Here is a 22,811-nt window from a genome sequence, read left to right on the forward strand (position 1 = left end):
ACTTCAGAGCCGGGGTGGGGCCAAGATTCTGCATTGCCCCTGGTCATGGGAACCCAGACATCTGCAAGCAGACAGTTCCTCCTCCTTCTGTCCTGTGTCCTCAGCTTCTCCCCCTAGAATAAGTTGATGGGTTTTGCTCTCAATTCCTCCATCTCTACAGAGACAATGAAGGTGGGAGACATGCTGGCCCTACAGTCAGAGTAATTCCTAACTTTGTCCACTTTCCTGCCACTCATCGCCCTCAGTCTACTGAGGGTTCCTCATGTCCTCCTTCTCCATGAGACAGGAGGACAGAAGTTGTCCAAAGACCCAGATGCCTACAAAGAGGTCGCCATCCAGTGGAGGAGATTAGGTGCATGAAAAGCAGCTGCAGTAAGAATCAGCCCCAAAGTTCACCACATGCAGGGAGTGTTGTATTCCAGAATGTGTCTGTAGGCAGTCCTCAGAACATAAAACCCATACTATCTGGTGACAGTTGGTTCCACAGATCAGCTCCCAAAATCTTACTCACCTGATGATTTATTAAATAGCGATATAAAAAGTATTATGGAACTAACACCTGCATTCATGCTCTTATAGCACTAGGAAAGAAATAAACATAAAGCCACCATCTGTCTCTCAAACACTAGAGGAAAGGAAATTATCAAAACGACAATCATTCGCTGAGTGCATGAAGGTAAAGAGCTCAATGGCAGCTCCAAGGGGATTTTTCTGGCTTTGTTTGGGGTTTCTACGCATTTGGGGACCATGACCCAAAATGGCGCTCTGATGAGACCCATGGATTTTCTCTCACGGGAATGTTTTTGGTGCATAAAATGGATTCAAGATACATTCCTGATCCCAGGGTAAGAACCTCCAGAGGTAGATCTTGCTTTCAAGCTTGGTTTGATGGTAGCGTGCCAGCTGTCCGTCACCCTCATGAGTGAGACTAAAGGAAAGGGGATGGATTTGACAGGGTTTCCTGAAGGAATAGGGAAGACAAACCACAGAGGAGAAAGAGACAGAGAGGTTAAAGGGTCATGTGTGTGTGAACCTTGAAAACATTCCACTAAGCAAAAGCAGCCAGCCACAAAAGGCCACCCATTGTAGGACTCCATTTATGTGAATGATCCAGAAGAGGTATAGAAAGTAGACTAGTAGAAGCTGGGACCTGGGGTAGAGGGGAAGGGGAGTGACTGCCAAAGGGTATGGGGTTCCTCTGGGGGTGAAGACACCATTTTGGAACCAGATAGAGCTGGCCATCATATACAACATCATGATGGACCAAATGCCAGAGAATCAGGCCCTCTAAAATGGTTCATTTAAGTGACATGAATTTTACCCCAATTTAAAAAAAATGTAGGCATGAAATGTGTCCCCAGTAGAAAATATTAGCTGTAGAAGAATTAAATGAGTTGAGTGTGGTCAACAGAAAAAGAAAAGGAGGAGTCTGGGGCACACACGGGGGTCACAGAGGGAACCAGGCCCTGGGAGGCATCCTCAGGCCTTGGAGGTGTGCTGGCAGGCTTCCCAGGATGCACCAGCCAGCAAGTCTGCAGGGAGAGGTTATGCAGGGGACCCCAGAATTGGGGGGTGTTCTGGGATGGGAGAAAGGGAAGCATTTCTGGTTCTTTGCAATCTGGGCCTCTGTCAGCACGTGGTGAGTGCTGTGCGTGACGGGAAGGGTGACATGGCACAGGCAGGGGTAGGCCTTGAGTATCAGAACTCGGAGGAAAAGGGACCCTATTAGCATGAGCAAGGGCAGAGAGGAGCCTGTGGATAACGCACATATAACCCATGCTAGAAATTCGGTTTGGATGAGTACACCCAAGAATAAAGGCTCACGGAGGCCGGATCTCCACTGCTGTTCCTCCGTCAAGAGAAAAAAAAAAAAAAAAAAACCTCCCAGGACTTGAAGAAAACGCTTCCAGAAATCATCACACAGCCAGAAAAGCACTCTTTGGGGGGATTTTGATCATACTTTCAAAGGAGTCGTGGCGACTTCAGGATCTCCCCCCGGCCCCAGCTGAGGAAGCCTGCTTCTGCTCTGATCTTGGGTCTCCTTCCACCTCCTCAGGTCCCCATCCCTGTCAACCCCACCCTGGATCCCCTGCGGGTGCTGACGGACGACGCTGACGTGGCAGCCTGGCAGAACCAGGGCCTCCCCGCAGACCGCATGTCCACGGAGAATGCCACCATCCTCCTTAGCTGTGAGCGCTGGCCGCTCGCAGTCGACCCACAGCTACAAGGCGTGAAGTGGATCAAGAACAGATACGGCGAGAACCTCCGGGTCACCCAGATTGGCCAAAAGGGGTAGGTGGCTGAGCACGTCGCTTCTCCCTTCGTGTCGTTTGTGTGGAGAGGACAGGAAAAGTGTCCTGAGTGGATCTTAAGGCCCAGTGGGTTGTTTCTACCTTCCTGCTCCTTCCACGAGGTTTCTCTTGTTTCTCTTCTCATTTTAGGAAACCTCTCAATGAAAGATGCGTGGGTTCCAAGTCTCTGCTTTTCTTTGCCATGAGAAACCATGTGAGTGCATGTGTGTGTGTGTGCATGTGCATGTGTGTGTGTGAGAGAGAAAGAGATAGAGAAAGCGAAAGAGAGCCTCCCGACCCACCAGGAGTCCTGTCTCCACCATCTGTCATCCCCCTCCAATCTCTCCTTGGACACGTCCACCCCGAACATCACATTCCACGGGCAAGCAAAATTCTGTGTTTCACAAAGTCTCCCTTCATGTTTAGCCAAAAAGCACCTGTCTTAGCCCATCCTAGAGCCCACTTCTCTGCCCGTTGTTCCCACCTCCAGCCCAGAGCCCCATAGAACAAACCTAAACATTGTCTCTCCTCGGGAACAATGGGCCATTGCAGTTGGATACATAGCGACCAAGTCAGTTCTTCACCTTCCAGAGCTCTGGCACCTGCCACGTGACCTCGTACGTACCCGATGGGGGAGTTACTACCCAAAGGGCCATGAACAACACTGAGCATGTCTGTCCAGCACCTGTCCCAGGCCTTAGCACCTCCTACCTCATGGCTTCAGTACCTGTGTTAGAACCTAGCTTTACATTTTCGGTTCTCGGTTCCTGTTCTGTGCCATCAGGACGCACGAGTGGGATAGGACGGGGCAGGGGCGGAGAGAGCGAGGGACAGAGATCATTTGTGAGGTGGTTGATATGTGCCAGTCCTCACATTAGGGACCTTATCTCAAATGCTTTCCTTAATCCACACAGCTGATAAGGTTAGCATTACTGGTACCATTTCACATTTAGGGAAACTGATGTTCCCAGAAGTAAATTAATGTCTGCAGGGGTATACCATTTTAATTTTTTTAAATTTTTTTTATTTTGAGAGAGCATGAGCAGGGGGAGGATCAGAGGGAAAGGGACAAGCTGACTCCTCACGGAGCGGGGGGCCCAAAGTGAGACTCAGTCCCACAACCCTGAGATCATGACCTGAGTGGAAACCTGAGCCTCAGACACTTAACCAACTGAACCACCCAAGTACCCCAAGAGTATACCATTTTAAAAGCAATGTTCATGCTACATCAAAAATTAATTATGCACTATATAGTAGCTAACTGAACATAATAAAAAAAATAAAATAAAATAAAAAATAAAAGCGATGTTCATAACAGCATTATCCACAATATTTACAACGTGGCAGCAACCCAAGGATGTGTCGACAGATGAATGAATGAACAAAATGCGTTGTACCCATACAATGAAATATTATTCAGCCTGAAACAGGAGTGAAGTTCTGACACCCACTGTAACATGGAAGCTTGAGGACATTCTGCTGAGTCAAATTAGCCAGTCACAAAAGGACAAGTGCTGTATGGTTCTATTTGCATGAGGTTCCTAGAGTTGTCAAATCCACAGAGACAAAAAGCAGAATGGTGTTCCCAGGGGGCTGAGAGGAGGGGTCTGGGGAGTTATTAGTTAAGGGGTACAGAGTCTCAGTGGACAACTTTGTCTCAATGGACAACAAAGTCTCAATGGACAACTTCTGGAGATGGGTGGTGGTGACAACAGTGGGAATATGCCTGATGTCCCTGAGCTGTGGAGTTGAAAGCCGCTAAAATGGCAGGCTGTGTGTGATGTACATTTCATCGCCATTATAAATTAATTTATTGAATGTTCTTAACAACCAACGGAGGCAGTGTTTGAAGCAGGTGGTCCTCAGTCAGAAACCCAAGGTTTATGCACTCTAACATACAGCCGCCAATGAGAGTCTTGCTGCTCTGGTCATATGTCCCAAACGTGGCTGCCCAGAGGTCCAGATCAGCCAGCATTGTTTAACTCAAACACACAATGTTACAAAAATCATTAAACAGAGCAAATATTGGCTACCAGCATGGATCCTTTCTTCTAGAGAGGGTAAGAGTTGAAATGAATCCCAGGGTACGTCAGGGTATATTTTCATCTGTGTCATGGGCCAGATAATCTCATCTTGGCCTTTTCCCACACTTGGATCAAAGCTTTCTCTTCTAGGGGCACCTGGGTGGCTCAGTTGGTTGAGCCCCCGACTCTTGGTTTAGGCTCAGGTCATGATCTCAGGGTCATGAGATCGAGCCCCACATCAGGTTCGGTGCTGAGCATGGAACCTGTTTATGATTCTCTCCTTCGCCCTTTGCCCAACCCACCTCCCCCCAACTCATGCTCTCATTCTCTCTCTAGAAAGAAAGAAAGAAAGAAAGAAAAGGTTCCTTTCTAATTAGCTAACAACCGTACCTTAGACACAGGTGCATTTTCCTCTTTGCTCGTTCTAGATCCCTAGTACCAAAGACAGTGCTGACACACAGCAAGCCCACAGTAACTGTGTCCATTAATTCTGTGTTTCTGTGCGCCCACTTTTCTGTTGGATAGTTTTCTGGATTTGTTGTGTATTATCTGAATATAAATATTCTAATACACACAGTATGTGTTAAGACTCCTTAGTGTCCATTCATCATATGAATGAAAATTTGTTCCAGGTGTCATTTGCCTTCTGATTTTATTTGTGGGGTTTGATCTATGACAGTTTGGGGGCCTTTTTTGTTTGGGGGATTTTTAAGCCAGGTATGTCATCCATTTCTTCCATACATCATGCTTAGAAAAGTCTTTTCCAGAAATTATATAAATATTCACCTATATTTGTTAGGTTTTTCTGTAAGTTTTTTTTTTTTTTACATTGAAATCCAATCACCTGAAATACATTTTAGGCTCCTATAGAAGATACAGAACTAATTTTCATTTTCAAGTAGTTAGCCCTTGTTCCAGTACCATCTATTAAATTCTCCGTCCTTTCCTCGACTAATTAGAGATGACAGTTTACATTAAAGTATTTATTAAGCAGTCTTTAATCTTTTCCATTTATATAATACTGTACTGGCCTCTGATTACCTAGGTTTATATTTGGCTCATTACAAAAGTAATGTATCAGGAAAAAGTTACATTGTTAAAAAGGGGAGGGTGTTACAAAATAAAAGAAATTAAAAACTCCTGTGATTCATGCTTCAGAGAAGAACTCTGCTAACTTTCTGGTAGCTGAAATCCTTTCAGATTCTTCCTGTGTATCTTATACATAGGATACCATATACCTATGGTTCAAGGTATATAAAATATTTTAGTATTAGGTACTATGAGTCCTTCCTCTTCTTTTTCAGGAACTTTTAATTCTTTTTTTACCATCCTTATTCTTTTACTAACTTTAAGATTTATGGTCAGTCTCTGTAGTTTCATTGTTGTATGTTATTTGAACTGAAGTTTTATCAAACTTACCAGTCTATTTAGAGAAGAATCAACGTTTTAACATGTTTAATAAACTCTGTATAACATTGAGAAATTTTAAATAATCTGGGTTTGACAATTAGTTGTTAAAGAAATTAAGGTATATCAGTCCAGCCTAACATCTGGTCATAGAAAATTGTTACAGAAGAATATTCAAGGACCCAGGAAAATGTTTCTGATACATTTTACCTCCAAGAACCAAAATATAAACCCATTGAGATACCACCTTACACCAGTTAGAATGGCCAAAATTAGCAAGACAGGAAACAACATGTGTTGGAGGGGATGTGGAGAAAGGGGAGCCCTCTTACACTGGTGGGAATGCAAGTTGGTGCAGCCACTTTGGAGAACAGTGTGGAGATTCCTCAAGAAATTAAAAATAGAGCTTCCCTATGACTCTGCCATTGCACTACTGGGGATTTACCCCAAAGATACAGATGTAGTGAAAAGAAGGGCATCTGTACCCCAATGTTTATAGCAGCAATGGCCACGGTCGCCAAACTGTGGAAAGAACCAAGATGCCCTTCAACTGACAAATGGATAAGGAAGATGGGGTCCATATACACTATGGAGTATTATGCCTCCATCAGAAAGGATGAATACCCAACTTTTGTAGCAACATGGATGGGACTGGAAGAGATTATGCTGAGTGAAATAAGTCAAGCAGAGAGAGTCAATTATCATATGGTTTCACTTATTTGTGGAGCATAACAAATAGCATGGAGGACAAGGGGAGTTAGAGAGAAGGGAGTTGAGGGAAATTGGAAGGGGAGGTGAACCATGAGAGACTATGGACTCTGAAAAACAATCTGAGGGTTTTGAAGGGGCAGGGGGTGGGAGGTTGGGAGAACCAGGTGGTGGGTATTAGAGAGGGCACGGACTGCATGGAGCACTGGGTATGGTGCAAAAACAATGAATACTGTTAAGCTGAAAATAAATTTTAAAAAATTTAAAAAAAAAACAAATTATAAAACAAATATGCTGTACGAATCCACTAATAAATAAATACAAATGCAAACATAAATTATAAATAAAGTATAATAAAAGGAATCAACTTGAAAATATAATATATCAAAACACACTTTCAACACCAAAATGTGAATGACCAATGAAAAGATCACATTCATTTTCATATCCTTTTTTATATTTTGTCATATTTCCTTATTTCTGAAACTGCACAAGATCACAGAAATATACATTTAAATAGAGGAAAACAGGGCCACCGGAGTCAGCCCAGGGAGCTGCGCCCCCACACATCTGCCACAGAGGCCGTAGTTGTCATGTTACGTTTTCTGCACATCTGTACCTTACCACCGACTCACGCTGCAGGACTCTCTCTCCAGCTACCTCCAAACCCTGGAGCATGCCCTGGAGGCCGGAGACATGGTGCTGATCGAAAACCTAGAAGAGTCCATTGATCCTGTTCTGGGACCCCTGCTTGGGAGAGAGGTCATCAAGAAAGGACGGTAAGACTCTGCTCTGTCGCTGATCCTTCTTGGGGAGCCGGCTCCCAGAACCGTGAGCAGGTCCGCTCTTCCCAGCCATCCCCTCCTGAACTCCTGTCATGTGCTCCTCGCAGCACGCACCCCTCTCTTGCTTCCGTGAGGGAAATACTTAGCTGCCCTTGACTTGCGGAGAAAGTTTCCTGGAATAACTCTGCGCCCCACAGTCACGTCCTTGACTTCCTCCTATGTGGGAACAGTGCATGGTTTCGGAGGAACTTTAGAAAGGAAGTGCTCAAAACACAGACTGACTTGTGAACATGAAGGTTTTATCCAAGCTAGACTCCCAGGTTCTGAGAACTCGGCACTCTGGCCTTTGGATGAGCCCCTGTTGATTTGGGGGCTGGCAAGGGATCAGGGCTTAGCAGGTGTCTGGCAGAAGGAAGAGGATGGGAGAGGATGAAGGACAGCAGGCACATAAGAGAGAGATAGAAAGAAAATTATCACAGAAGGTTTCTTCACTCCGGACCTTCACCCACTGCCCAGGCCATAAATAGTTTTCCATCAGTCATGAAAAAAGGGCGCCCTATCTTTCAAGCCTGTAAAGCACCTTTGTGCGAACTGTTGGTGTCCTTTTCTGCAAACGCTTTAGTGCCATCTGCTGGGAAAGTCTCATAATGTACCAGCCTACTTGGACCACAGTGTGAAGGACCCTCCCAAGAGTCAGGCACACCAAATCAAACATGGCGGCCGCATGAGAAAGTCTCTCACCCCCCACCTGCACCCCCCACACGCCCGTGCCCCACATTAGGGCAAACAAGGATCTCAGGGCTCAATCTAGACATGCTTGGGAGGAATCCGAATGTGGCCATATTGTTTGCTACCATCTCGCAAAAAAACATCTAGAATTCTGTCCTTGACCGAATCTCCCAGGAAGGCACCCCACCTCCAGCATGACCTTTTGTGTTCCAGATTCATTAAAATCGGAGACAAAGAGTGTGAATACAATCCCAAGTTCCGGCTCATCCTTCACACCAAGCTAGCCAATCCTCACTACCAGCCTGAACTACAGGCTCAGGCCACGCTCATCAACTTCACGGTGACCAGAGATGGCCTGGAGGACCAGCTGCTGGCTGCTGTGGTCAGCATGGAGAGGCCAGACTTGGAGCAGCTGAAGGTATGTCGGCTACCCACCAAGGAAGGGAGGACGAAAATGCTCGACCCCCACATCCTGCTCCCCATTCCGGGCGAGGGTTGGGAGCTGCTTTTCCTGGAGCTGAGTGTCACGGTTCTTTGCTAAACTTTGGGGAGGTTGACAAGGGGGTGCCCAGCACCGTTTAGCTGCCTGAATGTCAAGTTGGGAAAGACAATAGAGCAAGGCAAGGACCAGAGAGGCCGAAGACATCAGGGAAGCAGAAGACACTCTTGTCACCAACAGCAGAGCCTGGCCCAGGGCTAGGAACATGCTTGGGCCCCCACATGAGTCCAGAAGTAACCACCGTGGGAGGAGAAGGTCTTAGTGAACTCAGGCTGCTACAACAAAATACCACGGACGGGGGGACTATGTTTCCCTTGTGGACCTTACAGTCTAGTGGAGGAACACAGAAAATCAGCGTAAATAAACAAAAATAATGTCATTTGAGGTAGTGAACAAGACTTTTCAAGAAAATAATGCATTGTTCTATTGAAAAGTCAGTGAGCTAATTTAAACCAGAAAGTCAGCGTGCCTGGGTGGCTCAGTCAGTTAAGCATCTGCCTTTGGCTCATTTGTGACCCCAGGGTCCTGGGATCGAGTCCCGCATTGGGCTCCCTGCTCAGCGAGGAGTCTGCTTCTCCCTCTCCCTCTGCCCTTCCCCTGCTTGTGCTTTCTCTCTTTGTCAAATAAAATCTTTTAAAAAAGAAGAAGAAAAAGCAGCAGTGAATTTAGCCCAAAGTCACATGACTAATAAATGGCGCATTTGGGATCCCGTTCATCTGCTTGTCTGGCCTCATGCTATCTGGCTTCCCACTTCATCCATCTGAAGGAGGGAACTTGACCCCCATAGCATTTATTTGTTTAGGATCCTTTGGTCTTCCACACCTGACTTCCCCTTGCTCCATGTCTACAGTCAGATCTCACGAAGCAGCAGAATGGGTTCAAAATCACCCTGAAGACGTTAGAAGACGACCTGCTGTCTCGCCTCTCCTCAGCATCTGGGAACTTCCTGGGGGACACAGCCTTAGTAGAGAACCTGGAGACCACCAAGCAGACGGCTGCTGAAGTTGAGAAGAAGGTAAAACTGCCATGTCAGCCAAGGTTGGGAGGCAAGACCCTCTTCCCAGCCCCTGAGTTCTGAGTTTTGGGGAAAAAAAAAAAAGTCAAAATTCCCAGATAGCTTTTCTAGGTTCCCAGATTCCTTCTAGAAAGTCCAGGGAGGCAGGATTCCTGAGTCGACCAGCTCACAACCCATGTTAGGGAGTCCCCATCTTCTGGGAGATGGCGTTTGGCGGCTCAGCCCCGGGGACATCTAATGAGCATTAAGTCGGTGCCCGGCTTCATCCTCCGTGCAGGGGATGGTAGCTCAGACTTGATGGTAGCTTGATGGTAGCTGATCCTCAGCAGCTTGTGCAATGGCCCTGAAGCTAAGAAGTCACACTGCTTCGAGCGTTGGCTGCTTCAGGCATGATCACACCCTGAGAAAACCCACCCGCCCACAAAGATCTCCCAAGTCCAGTGTCCATGAGGGAACTCGGGTGAATTCTCAGGAAGCTCAGCTCTCCAAAACGGTTGACAACGCTGTATGGAGCTTCCTTCCTTCATGTCACAAGGTTTGGAAGGCTTTTATTCCCCCATGGGGGACTGGAAGATAGGACGTGGTGGTGTCTGAGCCCCTCGCTCTTCGTGGGCAGGCTGCTGCTGCTTACACAGGCTCAAGAACGTTGCCAGCCCTGCTCCTGAATCAGAGGAGCAATGACAGCCCTGCTCAGAATGGTAACAGTACACCTTTGAGGGAATACACTCCTTGTCAGAGTTTTGGGATTTCTCCAAATATCAAAGCCTCTGTTCCAGGTAGGGACGGGATAGGAAAAATGAAAAGTAACAATGAGGGCAGGTAGTCTGGCTCATGGCCTCTCTGGGATAATAGAAAATTGAGGTTGGAGCGAGAGGCTGAGAACAGGGAGGTCCAGCCTCACATCGTCTCCATGGCCACTGTGTGACCACCGGGTTTTATTGCGGGTTCTCCGTATCTCCAGATATGAGGGTGCAGGGTTTGTACAATAAGTATGTAGAAGTTCCACTGTCTTGAGCAGGAGGGATGGGAAGATGGACAGAAACCAATTCACATATGGTTATATGTGGATAAAAGTTTCAGGGTTACCTGGGGGTTCAGTAGGTTAAGCATCTGCCTTCAGCTCAGGTCATGATCCCAGGGTCCTGGGGTCAGGCCCCACTTTGGGCTCCCTGCTCAGCAAGAAGTCTGCTTCTCCCTCTCCCTCTGCCCACACCTCTGTGTTTGCACTCTCTGTGTGTGTGTGTGTCAAATAAACAAATAAAATCTTTAAAAAAAAAGTTTTAGTCAAGGAAATGTCTCAGATTCCAGGAATAAACACCTAGCTAGGTATTGGTGCCCAAAACTGAAAGATAGGAGCAGAAATGAATTGGGGGATGAGAAGAAATTATCATTCTAGTTTGTGTTCTGTTGAGTTTCAAGCACCTTGGGCCATTTGCATAGGTCTGTACCATGGGTTTCTAGATACATAATCTTGGCTGGTGATAAAGTGCTGACAGTCTTCAACAAGTTGTTGGTCATTGAAACCAGGAGTGGATGAAGTCCCAGGAGACATGTGTGCAGTGATGAGACTGGGAATAGAGCACTGAAGAAGACTAATATGTTTGAAGAGAAATACAGAAGATGTGAATTGGAATAGAGTAGAGAGATGAGAGGATAGACAGGGATTATGAGAGAAAGCATCTGAAGAAGTTGTGCCAATGGTATTGAATGGTACTGAGGACTCAAATAGGATGTGGCTGAGATGTGGCCACTGAACTCTGCAAAAAGGACTCATCAGTGATCTTGGGGAGAATGGTTTTGGTGAAAGCAGAAGCCATACTACATTAGAATGAGAGCAAATGGGAGCTGAAAAAGGGAAGGTGAGTATAAACAACCCTTTAAAGAAGTCAAACTGAAATGGGAGAGAGAGAAAGGATGGTGACTTAAGAACATGGATCCCCTGAGATGGGAGAGACTAAGCATGCCTGATCCTTGTGGAGGTGGGAGGATGCATGGATTATAGAAGAAAAGCAGGAGTCAAGAAGATAATGTTAATTTACAGGAAAAAGAAGGAACAATTAATACAGTGGAGGACATAAGAAAGTCAGGGGAAATGTCATTTAGGTCACAGATGATGACACAGATGTCTTTAGAAAGTTGGAGAGGGGCGCCTGGGTGGCTCAGTCAGTTAGGCGTCTGCCTTCGGCTCAGGTTATGGTCTCGGGGTCCTGGGATCAAGCTGCATGTCAGGCTTTCTGCCCAGTGGGGAGTCTGCTTCTCCCTCTCCCTCTGCCCCTTCCCCTATTCATGCTATCTCTCTTTTTCTCTCTCTCTCAAATAAATAGAATCTTTAAAAAAAAATAAATAGAGGGAGAGCTAGTTTCAATGTGGTAGGGTCTGGGGACAAACATGAGTCTAGAAATGAGATACACAGTCCATGGATCCATGTAGGCAACTGAGCTAGGAAGACGGAGACTTAAAGGAATCAGAGGAGAGGCAGAAATGAAGGAGATTCCTTCTGTTGGTCTCTGTATAACCAGGGAGAGCATGAGTCATGTTCACCTGCTGAGAGTAAAGGAGTGGTGGTGAGGTAGGTAGCTTCGGGAGCGGAGTGAAGGTTTGCAGTTGCTGGAATAGGAATGAAACATGACTCCGGAAACACAGTTCATGGACAGCATTAAGAACCCAGGTGAGCTGGAAACGTATGGATCCCAAGAACACCATTCTGAGTAATTGTATGATTTTTGTTCAGTCCAACCCCTTCCAAGAATCTATGTCTTCAACTGCTGAATTTAACTGATTTACATTTATTAACATTATTGATAGAGTGAATTTCTTTCTACTCTCTTAATTTATGTTTTCTAGCAACCATACTTAGTTTTCTCTCCTTTCTTGCTTTTTCTTTATTCTCCTCTTTATCCTTTGCTGATTTTAAAGTTATTTACTTTGTTTTATCTTACTGATGAATCTTGTTTCATTTATATATGAAAATTATATTTCATTTTATGTGTGACTTAACAATATATATTTTGACTTAACAAAGTCTAATGATGTATCTGACCTCTAACCAAAACAATATAAGGACTTCAGAATGCTTTGATCATCCTTTCCCATCTTCTGTTACTATTTTATATTTTAGTTCCACATAATATTCCCAAGGTGGCCTTTTTTTTTATGGCCTTTGTTTTTTAGATTAACCATGTATGTAAGAAATTCTCAGACCTCATTTCTTCCTTTTGGATTCAATCTTCTTCTAATTGAAGTAAATAATTATTTCTTCAAGGGCCTGTGGATAGTAAATTCTCTTTGATGTTGACTGTTTCTTTGATGAGCTCTGATCTCAATTTTGGAAATTTTTCAGCTATTATAGCTCCAAGTGTTGCTTCTTTCTATTCTCTACTTACCTGTGTTAGGTGTATTTTGAATCTTCTCATTCTGTCTGCCAACTCTCACAACCTCTTATATATATTTCATCTTTTTTCTCTCTGAGCTGCTATTGTTCCAGTTTCCTCCGATCTGTCTTCTAGTTTGCATATTCTCTTTCTGACACCAGTCCATTCTTTAACCCGTGCACTGGTTTTTCATTTAAATAACTGAATTCTTATTTTTAGAAGTCCTAGTGAGTTGTGTGGTTTTTTTTCAGGCAGTCTATCTTCCTGTTTCTAATGTCTGGATTTTATGCTTTCTTTCATCTCTACTGCTCTTAAGCAGAAATAGTTAATGGTGATCTATAGACCATTCAGTGATCTTCAGCTCTTGGAATGCTAATCCTTCTGGGATTTGGGGGGAGAGGGCAGAGTGATAGTTTCAATTGTCCCCTTGGTCAACATTTCTTTCTGAAGTTTGTAACTGTTTACTGCAAGCTCATCTTCAAAAGGGGTCATTGTTGTTGTTATTATTGTACTTTTTCCTTTGAGACTTTCATGAATTATCATTGGTTTCATTCTTCTGGAGCATAAGGCAGGTCATACTGAGGTCTGTATTTAGCAGTATGTTCTTTCAGGTTACAATACAGAATCCCTTTCTGAAAGAATATTTGCAGAATCCCTCTCTGATGCTAAGGTCTCTTTTCTCATTTTTCCCTTGATAAGAAATTTTCCGAAAATAAACTATTCCATTGAAAGAGATCCTTTGGCAACATGGGTGGATCTAGAGACTTTAATGCTAAGTGAAGGAGTCAGATGAAGACCAATACCATATGGTCTCTCTCATATGTGAAGTTTAAGAAACAAATGAACAAAGGAAAAAGAGACCAAAATATAGACCCTTAACTCTAGAGAACACACCGATGGTCACCAGAGGGGAGGCAGGTGGAGGGGTGGGTGAAATGGTTGATGGGGATTAAGAGTACACTTCTCACCATGAGAATGGGTGACATATAGAGTTGTGGAATCACTGTATTGTAACCTGAAACCAATATGCCACTGAACGTTACTACACTGGAATTACATTTTTGTTAAAAAAGAAAGAAAAAAGGAAGGAAGGAAGGAAGGAAGGAAGGGGAAAGGGAAGGAAAGGGAAAGGAGGAGGGAAGGAAAGTAGGAATCTTCTTTCTGAATTTACATATTAACTCTTTCATAAAAATTAAAACAAAATTCCATTCTGCTGTTTTCACTGGATTTTCACTGCCTGGAATTCTGGTTTATTTCCAAGTAATGTATATGTAAATATACATACATACATACGCACATAAGTTTATTTCTTTCTTTTCAAGTTATATATGTTTTTTTCTGTGAGATCTTTCTCATTTGAAATGGATCTCAGAAGCTTGCATGGCCCACACTTCCCAGCGGGAAGAGCTTGTACTCACACTCGTGAAAGAGTATGTTGCCTCCTTTCTCACTCAAGCGCTATTAAAAAAAAATACCACAGCATGGAGCACTTGGGTGGCTCAGCCAGTTAAGTGCAAGACTCTTGATTTTGGCTCAGGTCGTGATCCTGGGGTTGTGAGATTGAGCCCCACATCAGGCTCTGTACTGGGTGTGGAGCATGCTTAGGATTCTCTCTCCCTCTGCCCCACCCCCAACGCATATGCACAAACACATGCATGCGCTCTCTCTCTCTCTCTAACAAAATAAATAAATAAATAAATAAATAAATAAATAACATGGCAGCTTCCTAACCTAGCTGCTATCCACCCCCCCCAGACCCTTCCCTCCTCCCCTCACGCGGACCCGTGTATATTGACACAGAGAAGCCAGGCTGATGGGTTGGTTGGAACAACGGACCACTGTTTCCCTCCCCAACAGGTCCAAGAGGCCAAGGTGACAGAAGTGGAAATCAATGAGGCCCGAGAGCACTACCGGCCGGCAGCTGCCCGAGCCTCTCTGCTCTACTTCGTCATGAACGACCTCAGCAAGGTCCACCCAATGTACCAGTTTTCTCTCAAGGTGACCTACTTCTGCATTGTTTTGCATAATCATCGTAATACAGCCCCCACAACTCTCCTTGAGGTCTTGTCCGTGGGCTTCATTAGCTAGGGCAGGTCTTCCAGGTCAAGTCCGGGAAGGCAGCTACAGTGCCTTCAGACCCACGTTATGGTCCTCATCTCTTTAACTGGGGCATTCAGTCAGGACTCACAGGTACTTGGGCTGGAATGTGAGATGCCACAGCCTGACTCACTCAGTGAGCACAGATGACACGGTGGGTGCTGCGGTAGGAGGACTGAGAAATATCAGAAGTGACCCCTGCCCCCAAAGAGCTTAAAATAGGATAGAGGGACAATCAAAGGTACATGCCATTCATACCCACTAAGGACCAAAGCAGGCAATAATAGCAGTCCAGCCTTAAATGACTTGTCTTATTACTCCAATATCCTCAAAGCTACTGCTTTATGGTTGCTGAAATATTTCTAAACCAGCAACGTCAGCAAATTGTAAGTGCTGACTAAACTTAACTCACTCGTGAAAAAACAAAGCCCTGTAAATTTTAAGCAAGTCACTGAACATATATCTTCCTCTGGGAGGGTATTCAGGAAAAGACCACAGTTGGAGAGATGTTGTGGGTAGGAGTATTTCTGAACAACCTCCCTGTTTGATGTAACAGAGGATAGATACCCACACTCAGCACACAGCTCATTCTGTGAAGGTAAACTCTGACCAAGTTTGGGGCCAGGGTGTGGGGATGGAGGTGAGCAAGTGGCAAATCAGGATGTCTCCTGTACCTGGGGCTCACCAAATTACAGGTGGCATTTAACCATTTCTGGGGCCCCTTCCCTCAACTGCAGATTACATGAAATGTGTTTATAATGTTTTATGGTTTGGGGACACCTGGGTGGCTCAGTCAGTTAAGTGTCCGAACCTTTGATTTTGGCTCAGGTCATGATCTTGGGGTCGTGGGATTGAGCCCTGCATGGAGCTCCACTCTGGGTGTGGAGCCTGCTTGAGATTCTCTCTCTCTCCCTCTGCCCTCCCATCCCCTCTAAAAAATTACTAATAAATATATATTTTATGTTTTTATAATAAATCTAGTACTTGGGCTTGTATTCGGGTCAAAGCAACAGATGAAAGAATTATGAAGTATTTCAAGACAGTATGAAAGTTAGATGATAAGCCTCATAACTATAAGATCACTCCTTAGTTCTAAGAGCCGTTGAAAAGATATCAAATGAAACCCATGAAAATGTGTGTTCTGAAACACGATGTAAGTTGTCTTGAAGCAATAATATCCTGATAGAGGCTTGCTTCATCACTGGAAGCGCTACTTGGGGCAGGAGGGCATTGTGGGGCCCCGTGCTGCTGTTAAGAATTGCCGACCAGCTTGATCACTGAAAGCAGATTTAAATACTTAATCATAATGAGATGAAGTGTCTTCAGGGGCACTGAAACAATAGTACACCCTGAAGCCTTGTGTGATTGGAAGAAAAAACAGCCTTGGGAGTCTCCTTGGTCTTGGCTTTGGTCTGAGGTTGAACTTTATAGTTTCTGTTCCAGGCAGAGAAAGGAGAGGCGTTTTCAGAGCACAGAAACCAGAGACAGGCCAGTGTGGTACATCCCAGCCCTCTAACTTGTTTTGAGTAGGAATGTGTTCCAGTGTGTCTATTTGCTTTTACACAAGCAAAAACTCTTCGAGAGCCAGTCGTGAACCAGCCTGGAAGTTTATAACACGGTTAAGATGGAACCTACGTGATTGCAATTTTTCTTCAAAACTCAGCCAAAGGCTAAGACAGGGTTAATGAGACTTCACTTGCCAAGTGCTCAGGGTGTCCTGAGGTGTCCATCAGTCCAGGACTGATGGAAGGCCCAGCTCCCTCTGTTGTGTGCCTTACATGGAGGGGCCCAGCTGTTGGAATGGCATTTCTCAAAGGAAAGTCCAATCCCCAGCCTGCCAGGTGTGGAGAAACATCCCAGGGGATTGGGTTGAGGTGGTCAGAAGATGTTGCCGCAATCCTCAACACGAATGAGGAAGGAAGCCTATAAGGGTTTCAGCAACAAGAAAGACCAAGGAACTAGGAAATAAAGGAATTCATATTTCCCCCCATTTTGCAAATGAGGAAATACCGAGACACAGATTTCATATTGGTTTCCATTGAGGTTCAAATGCCTAGTCTTAGAAAGACCTAAGACTTTTTTTATTCTCTTTTTAAAGCCACAAAAGGGAAATAGAGAAAAGACTGGAAATCTGCATAGCCATGAACTGAGAAGGCCCAATGATCTTTTGATTTCAATTTTCTTTAATGAAGCATTGTATAAATATCCCATTCAAAATGTAGCATTCCTAATATTTTTATAAATGCTGTATACTTTAAAGTAATGAAAAATTGATTCATGTAAATTTGTATTTCATACGAAAGCCTTCATGTTCAAAAGATGGAGCCAAAGCTGGCTATGCACCCTGCTCCCTGATCGCAGGAAGTGTCTATCAGGAAATAAGGAATGCATAAGAGGACTCTCCAAATGAATGCACATTCGTAGGAAGAAAAACAATACGTGAGGTTCTGATCATTCCCAAATGGAAAAATAATTAATTTGAAAATATTCTGAGGGCCTATGACATTTACAAGGGTCTCTTTAAGATAATAAATTTGTCCATCACATTTTGGTTCTACCATCAAGAATGTGGAGTTTACTGGCTAGGATCATTAAGCCCAACTGATTATTGTTGGCTGTGTGTACTCTTTTTGGAGGGTAGTTATCCAACAAAACTTACTGGATCTAATTTAATGATTTGGGCTACTGGATAATTACTTTTCATTGGTCAAAACTGTAGGCTCTCGTCTGTATGCCCCATAGCTTTGCCCACTTCGTAGCCATGTAATTCATACAAGCAAACTAAGAAAAGAGCTAATAGCATGTTGTCTTGTGGCCACAGTCCCTTCTTGGCAGGCTATGCTGGGAAATCATTTCTTGGCAAGTGAATTACAGTATTCTTCCCAGGTAAGTCTACTAGCTATGTACAAAGAGAGCTGTGTAAATTACCAGTGTCCACCCTCCTGTCCCCAGGCATTCAGCATCGTCTTCAGGAAGGCTGTGGAGAAGGCTGCTCCTGTTCAGAGCCTCAAGGAACGCGTGACCAATCTGATAGACAGCATCACCTTCTCGGTGTACCAGTACACCACCCGTGGGCTCTTTGAGTGTGATAAGCTGACCTACCTTACCCAGCTTACCTTTCAGGTAAATGTGGATTAAAGAAGTTTCTGGAAAAGAGGTCATTTTCCAGTGCCCAACCAGCAGGAGTAAAGAACGTTTCTTCTATTCACACAGCTTCCCATAGAATGTGATGACTATTTGGCTCTAAGCAGAAGTGTTGGACAAGAAGTTCCAATATGGTGCATGCGTGTTGCTTCACCATTGTCCCACTCATGGCGGCCATGTCTGACCAACTGTGTATTTCCTGTTTACCTTGGGTGACCTCAGATCCTCCTCAGCATAACCCTCCACGACCCATCAACCCAAAACTGGCACAAACAATGAAACTCAATGGCCATACCAATAACTAGATCCTTTTTGAGATGCTGTAAGAAATTTACAGCATCCCTCATTATTTACCTTGAGAGACATGAGCTCAATGTGCCAAACTTCCCATGTTAACTGCAAATGTCTTTTCATAGCCACAGCAACCCTGGCCTTGAAAAGGTCCTCAGAAACTCTGATTTCCAAGTGTTTGGGTGCATCAGAGACCCCCAGTGCTAATTTTAAAAACCTTGTCTTTCACTTATTCTCAACATCAAAAAGGCACGAAAACTTACTTTCTTGCATTTATCCCTGTAATCATTTAGGATTGGGAATTTTTTCCATAAGTTAAGTGGGAGCACACACTAGCTTGTCTTGAAGGCCTCTTTCAATTCTAAACACTGGATAGTCTATTCTGGGCTGACAACGTTTGCATGTTCTGAAGCCTGAATGTGTGGGGGAGTGTTAGCATGGCTTGTCCCCTTACCCCCTGTATTCCCTCTCCAGTCCAGACGCATGTGGCCGTCATACAAAGAACTCAGGATACCTCACTGGCTCAGTCAGCAGAGCATGCAAATCTTGGGCTTGGGGTTGTTTGAGCCCCACACTGGGTACAGGGATTACTTAAATTTTTTTTTTTAATTTGGGTCACCTGGATGGCTTAGTCAGTCAAGCATCCAATTCTTGATCTCAGTTCAGGTCTTGATCTCAGAGTCGTGAGTTCGAGCCCCACATTGGTCTCCATACCAAGCATGGAGCCTACTTAAAAAAAGAACTTATGGGGGTGTCTGGGTGGCTCAGTGGGTTAAGCCTCTGCCTTCGCCCCAGGTCATGATCTCAGGGTCCTGGGATCGAGCCCTGCATCGGGCTCTCTGCTCAGTGGGGAGCCTGCTTCCCCCTCTCTCTCTGCCTGCCTCTCTGCCTACTTGTGATCTCTCTCTCTCTGTCAAATAAATAAATAAACAAATAAATAAATTTTTTAAAAAAAAGAACTTAAACCCCAGCATGAACTGTCTTCCCTCCTGCCACTCATCACCCCCAAGCCCCAAGGAGCTCCCAACCCTAGCTTTTGCTCTTCTCCTCATAAATATTCTAACCTCATTTTACCAGGCCTTTTTCCCTCCTAAGAAGACTTTTCCTCAAATTTGCCAAATCATTATTTCTTAGTGAGCATTCCCATCTGTAACCTCACAGCACAGAACACCATTTAAAGGGGGAGCGGACAATTCCCCAAGCACCTCTCAGTGTGAATAGTTAGCTCTGGCCAAGCAGAGTGTTCCACTCTCCCCTGCACACACCTCACTAACTCCCCCTCCAAGCCCCCGCCCACTCCTTGGCCCCTCCCTGGAGCACCTTCCCCTCCTGCCCAGACAGCCCCACCCCTTCGCTTCTCCAACACCCAGTTCAAAACCACGCGTAGAAGGTTTAACCTAATTAATCCCCCCACCCCTGCTTGCCAGCCAGCCCCCTATTCTGGATGCCCTTTTGCATTATTGGTTCACGTAGGCATTTCTGTTTTGCATATATCTGTATGTGACTTTGACATTCTCCTCAAGTCCCGTCATTTGTATGTGTCATCGTCTCGATGTGATTGCGGGGACATACACCATGGCATTTGGGACTGGTGTACAAAATACTTGCCAACCAAGGTAGCTAGCCATTCACTGTGTGTATTTAAGTCACCCTGATATTTGGGGTGGATACACGCACACCCAGGAGGGATTTGCACAGATACTCACTTTCTTCCCCTCCCCCCCTCTTTCAACACCCAAAACCGGTGGCAAGCTCTAGGGTTCAAAGCAGCAGTAATTACCTTGAGTGCCAACCCCGAGATCTCCAGAACCCTGTGGCCCCCAACCCCCTAAAGAAACCGTTCTTCCACATTGCAGATTCTCCTCATGAACCAGGAAGTCGATGTGGCGGAAGTGGATTTCCTGCTTCGATCTCCAGGACAGACGGGTGTCACCAGTCCCGTGAGCTTCCTCTCCCATCAGGCCTGGGGTGGTATCAAGGTCAGTAGAAAAGGCCCCCCAGAAATAAGTCAGGTTCTCATCTCTCAGAGTTTTTCCCCTGACAAGTGTCCGCATGATGTCAGCAGGGCTCCCTTTGGGGTACTAGCACAGAGCTGTGTTAAACATAGGCGGGGGTCTTTACTTGGCACCCCAGAGCAGAGCTCGCCCTTCCCGGGCCTGCTGGAGAAGCCAGGAGCATGCAAGGTACAGGCTCTGCCTCCAGAATGTGGGGAAACGCTAAGATCCCGCAAGCTTCCTGGCCTCAGCAAAGCTGTGTTTCACCTGTCAGTGCTGAGGGCCAGAAGGTGAGCTCCTCCATGAAGCCCGGGGACTGGCACGGGGGTGCTGCAGCAGGGCTTCCAGGAACCAAACAGATGTCCAGGAGAGTCCCAACTCAGTCTCCAAGCAGGACACGCATTCCAGCCTGGGATTCTCAGTGGTTAATAATAGCTCACATTTACTGAGCACCTTAGAAAGGCATTCTGTTCTCACACCCGGGAGGTAGGCGGTACCTGTTCCTGTTTAACCCAAAGCCCTTTGTCTTGCTATGTTGTACAGCTTAGTTTGTTGTTGTTGTTGTTGTTAAGATTTGATTTATTTATTTGCAAGAGAGAAAGCACACACGCATGCGTACGTGCATCACATGAGTGGGTGGGGGGAGGCAGAGGGAGAGGGAGAAGCAGGATGTGGTGCTCTATCGGAGGACCCTGGGATCATGATCCAAGCCAAAGGCATCCAGCCAGCCAACCAACTGAGCCACCCGGGCACCCCTGATTTCGCTAGACTTTATGCACGTCTGTGTGTGTGTGTTTAGTTTCTCATACGTGAAGGTTCATGTTCCCACCACCGCAGTCAAGATACAGATAATTCCATCCCTGTAGGGATCCCTCATGGTGCCCTTGATTACCAGAACAACCTGCTCCCTTGCCTAACGCCTAATGCCTGGCAACCGCTATCTGTAGTTCTCCCTTCCTATAATTTGATCCTCCCAAGGATGTTATGTAAATGGAATCCTACAGTATGTAACCTTTGTGGGCTGGCTGGTTCGCAGAGCATAATTCCCTTAAGAGCCATCAAGTTGATTTACTTTATAATGGAAGTCCAGAACTTAATATTTATACACACGCTCTCCTCTTCAAAGGGACCATCTTAGGAAATTCAAGGCTAATTCCATTCAGGCCGCCTTTGCCCAAAATATTTTTCTAGCTTCTTTTTCAGGGTCTGCTGCTATTCTTTTCATCATCTGTATCTAAATCAGGACTGTATCTAAATCCGGATTCATTAAACTTTCTGCACAGGGTCACATAGTAAATATTTATGCTTTGAGGGCCAGACTCTGTCACAACTACTCAGCTCTGCCAAAGTCACACACAATACGGAAGCAAATGGAAATGGCTGAGTTCCAATAAAACTTTATTTACAAACACAGGTGGTGGGCCAGATTGGGTCTGCAAGCTGTAGTTGTGGCCAAAATAATAAAGGTGTGATTTGACTTTCATTTATTAACTGCATTTGTCATTCCGGGTCCCGTCTGGCAAATAAGCATAATCTCTTCCATGTTGATGTAAAAGTTGGGTATTCATCCTTTCTGATGGAGGCATAATACTCCATAGTATATATGGACCATATCTTCTTTATCCATTCATCCATTGAAGGACATCTTGGTTCTTTCCACAGTTTGGCAATTGTGGACATTGCTGCTATGAACATTGGGGTACATATGGCCCTTCTTTTCATTGCATCTATATATTTGGGATAAACACCCAGGAGTGCAATTGTAGGGTCATAGTGTAGCTCTCTTTTTAATATTTTGAGGAATCTCCATACTGTTTTCCAAAGTGGCTGCACCAACTTGCACTCCCACCAACAGTGTAAGAGGGTTCCCCTTTCTCCACATCTTCTCCAACACACATTGTTTATTGTCTTATTAATTTTGGCCATTCTAACTGGCGTAAGGTGGTCTCTCAATGTGGTTTTGATTTGAATTTCCCTGGTGTGTATTTTTTATACTAGTAGTTCATTTCAGTTCAGATGTTAAATTTTCATAGAAATATTTAAGGGGCATCTGGCTGGCTTAGTCAGTAGAGCACGTGACTCTTAATCTCAGAATTGAGTCTGAGCCCCACATTGGGTATAGAGATTACTTAAAAATGAAATCATTTTTTTAAGATTTTATTTATTTAACAGAAAACACAAGTAGGCAGAAAGGCAGGCAGAGAGAGAGAGAGGAAGGGAAGCAGGCTCCCTGCTGAGCAGAGAGCCTGATGTGGGGCTCCATCCCAGGACCCTGGGATCATGACCTGAGCCGAAGGCAGAGGCTTTAACCCACTGAGCCATCCAGGTGCCCCTAAAAATGAAATCTTAAGAAAAAAAAATACTTGATATGTTTTTAGATTTCATAAAATTTAGATTTAAAATCATTGATTCATATACCTCAGTTGTTCCAAGCAACTTAAAAGTTTTCCAACTAC

General features: G+C 44.9%; 1 protein-coding gene across 1 annotated transcript in view; it reads left to right on the top strand.

Moving 5' to 3' along the window:
- LOC111161130 (dynein axonemal heavy chain 9) overlaps nucleotides 1-22,811 on the top strand; it is a 317,708-nt gene that overhangs the window by 231,909 nt on the left and 62,988 nt on the right. Inside the window, exons 53-59 of the mRNA XM_022524635.1 lie at nucleotides 2,057-2,292; nucleotides 7,087-7,209; nucleotides 8,158-8,362; nucleotides 9,294-9,458; nucleotides 14,687-14,827; nucleotides 17,879-18,049; nucleotides 20,218-20,340. Coding sequence (XP_022380343.1) covers nucleotides 2,057-2,292; nucleotides 7,087-7,209; nucleotides 8,158-8,362; nucleotides 9,294-9,458; nucleotides 14,687-14,827; nucleotides 17,879-18,049; nucleotides 20,218-20,340 — 1,164 coding nt within the window. The remainder of the gene's footprint in view (nucleotides 1-2,056; nucleotides 2,293-7,086; nucleotides 7,210-8,157; nucleotides 8,363-9,293; nucleotides 9,459-14,686; nucleotides 14,828-17,878; nucleotides 18,050-20,217; nucleotides 20,341-22,811) is intronic.

This window comes from Enhydra lutris, unplaced genomic scaffold, assembly GCF_002288905.1.
Source record: "Enhydra lutris kenyoni isolate GAN:26980312 unplaced genomic scaffold, ASM228890v2 scaffoldscaffold82, whole genome shotgun sequence".
NCBI classification, from domain to species: Eukaryota; Metazoa; Chordata; class Mammalia; order Carnivora; family Mustelidae; genus Enhydra; species Enhydra lutris.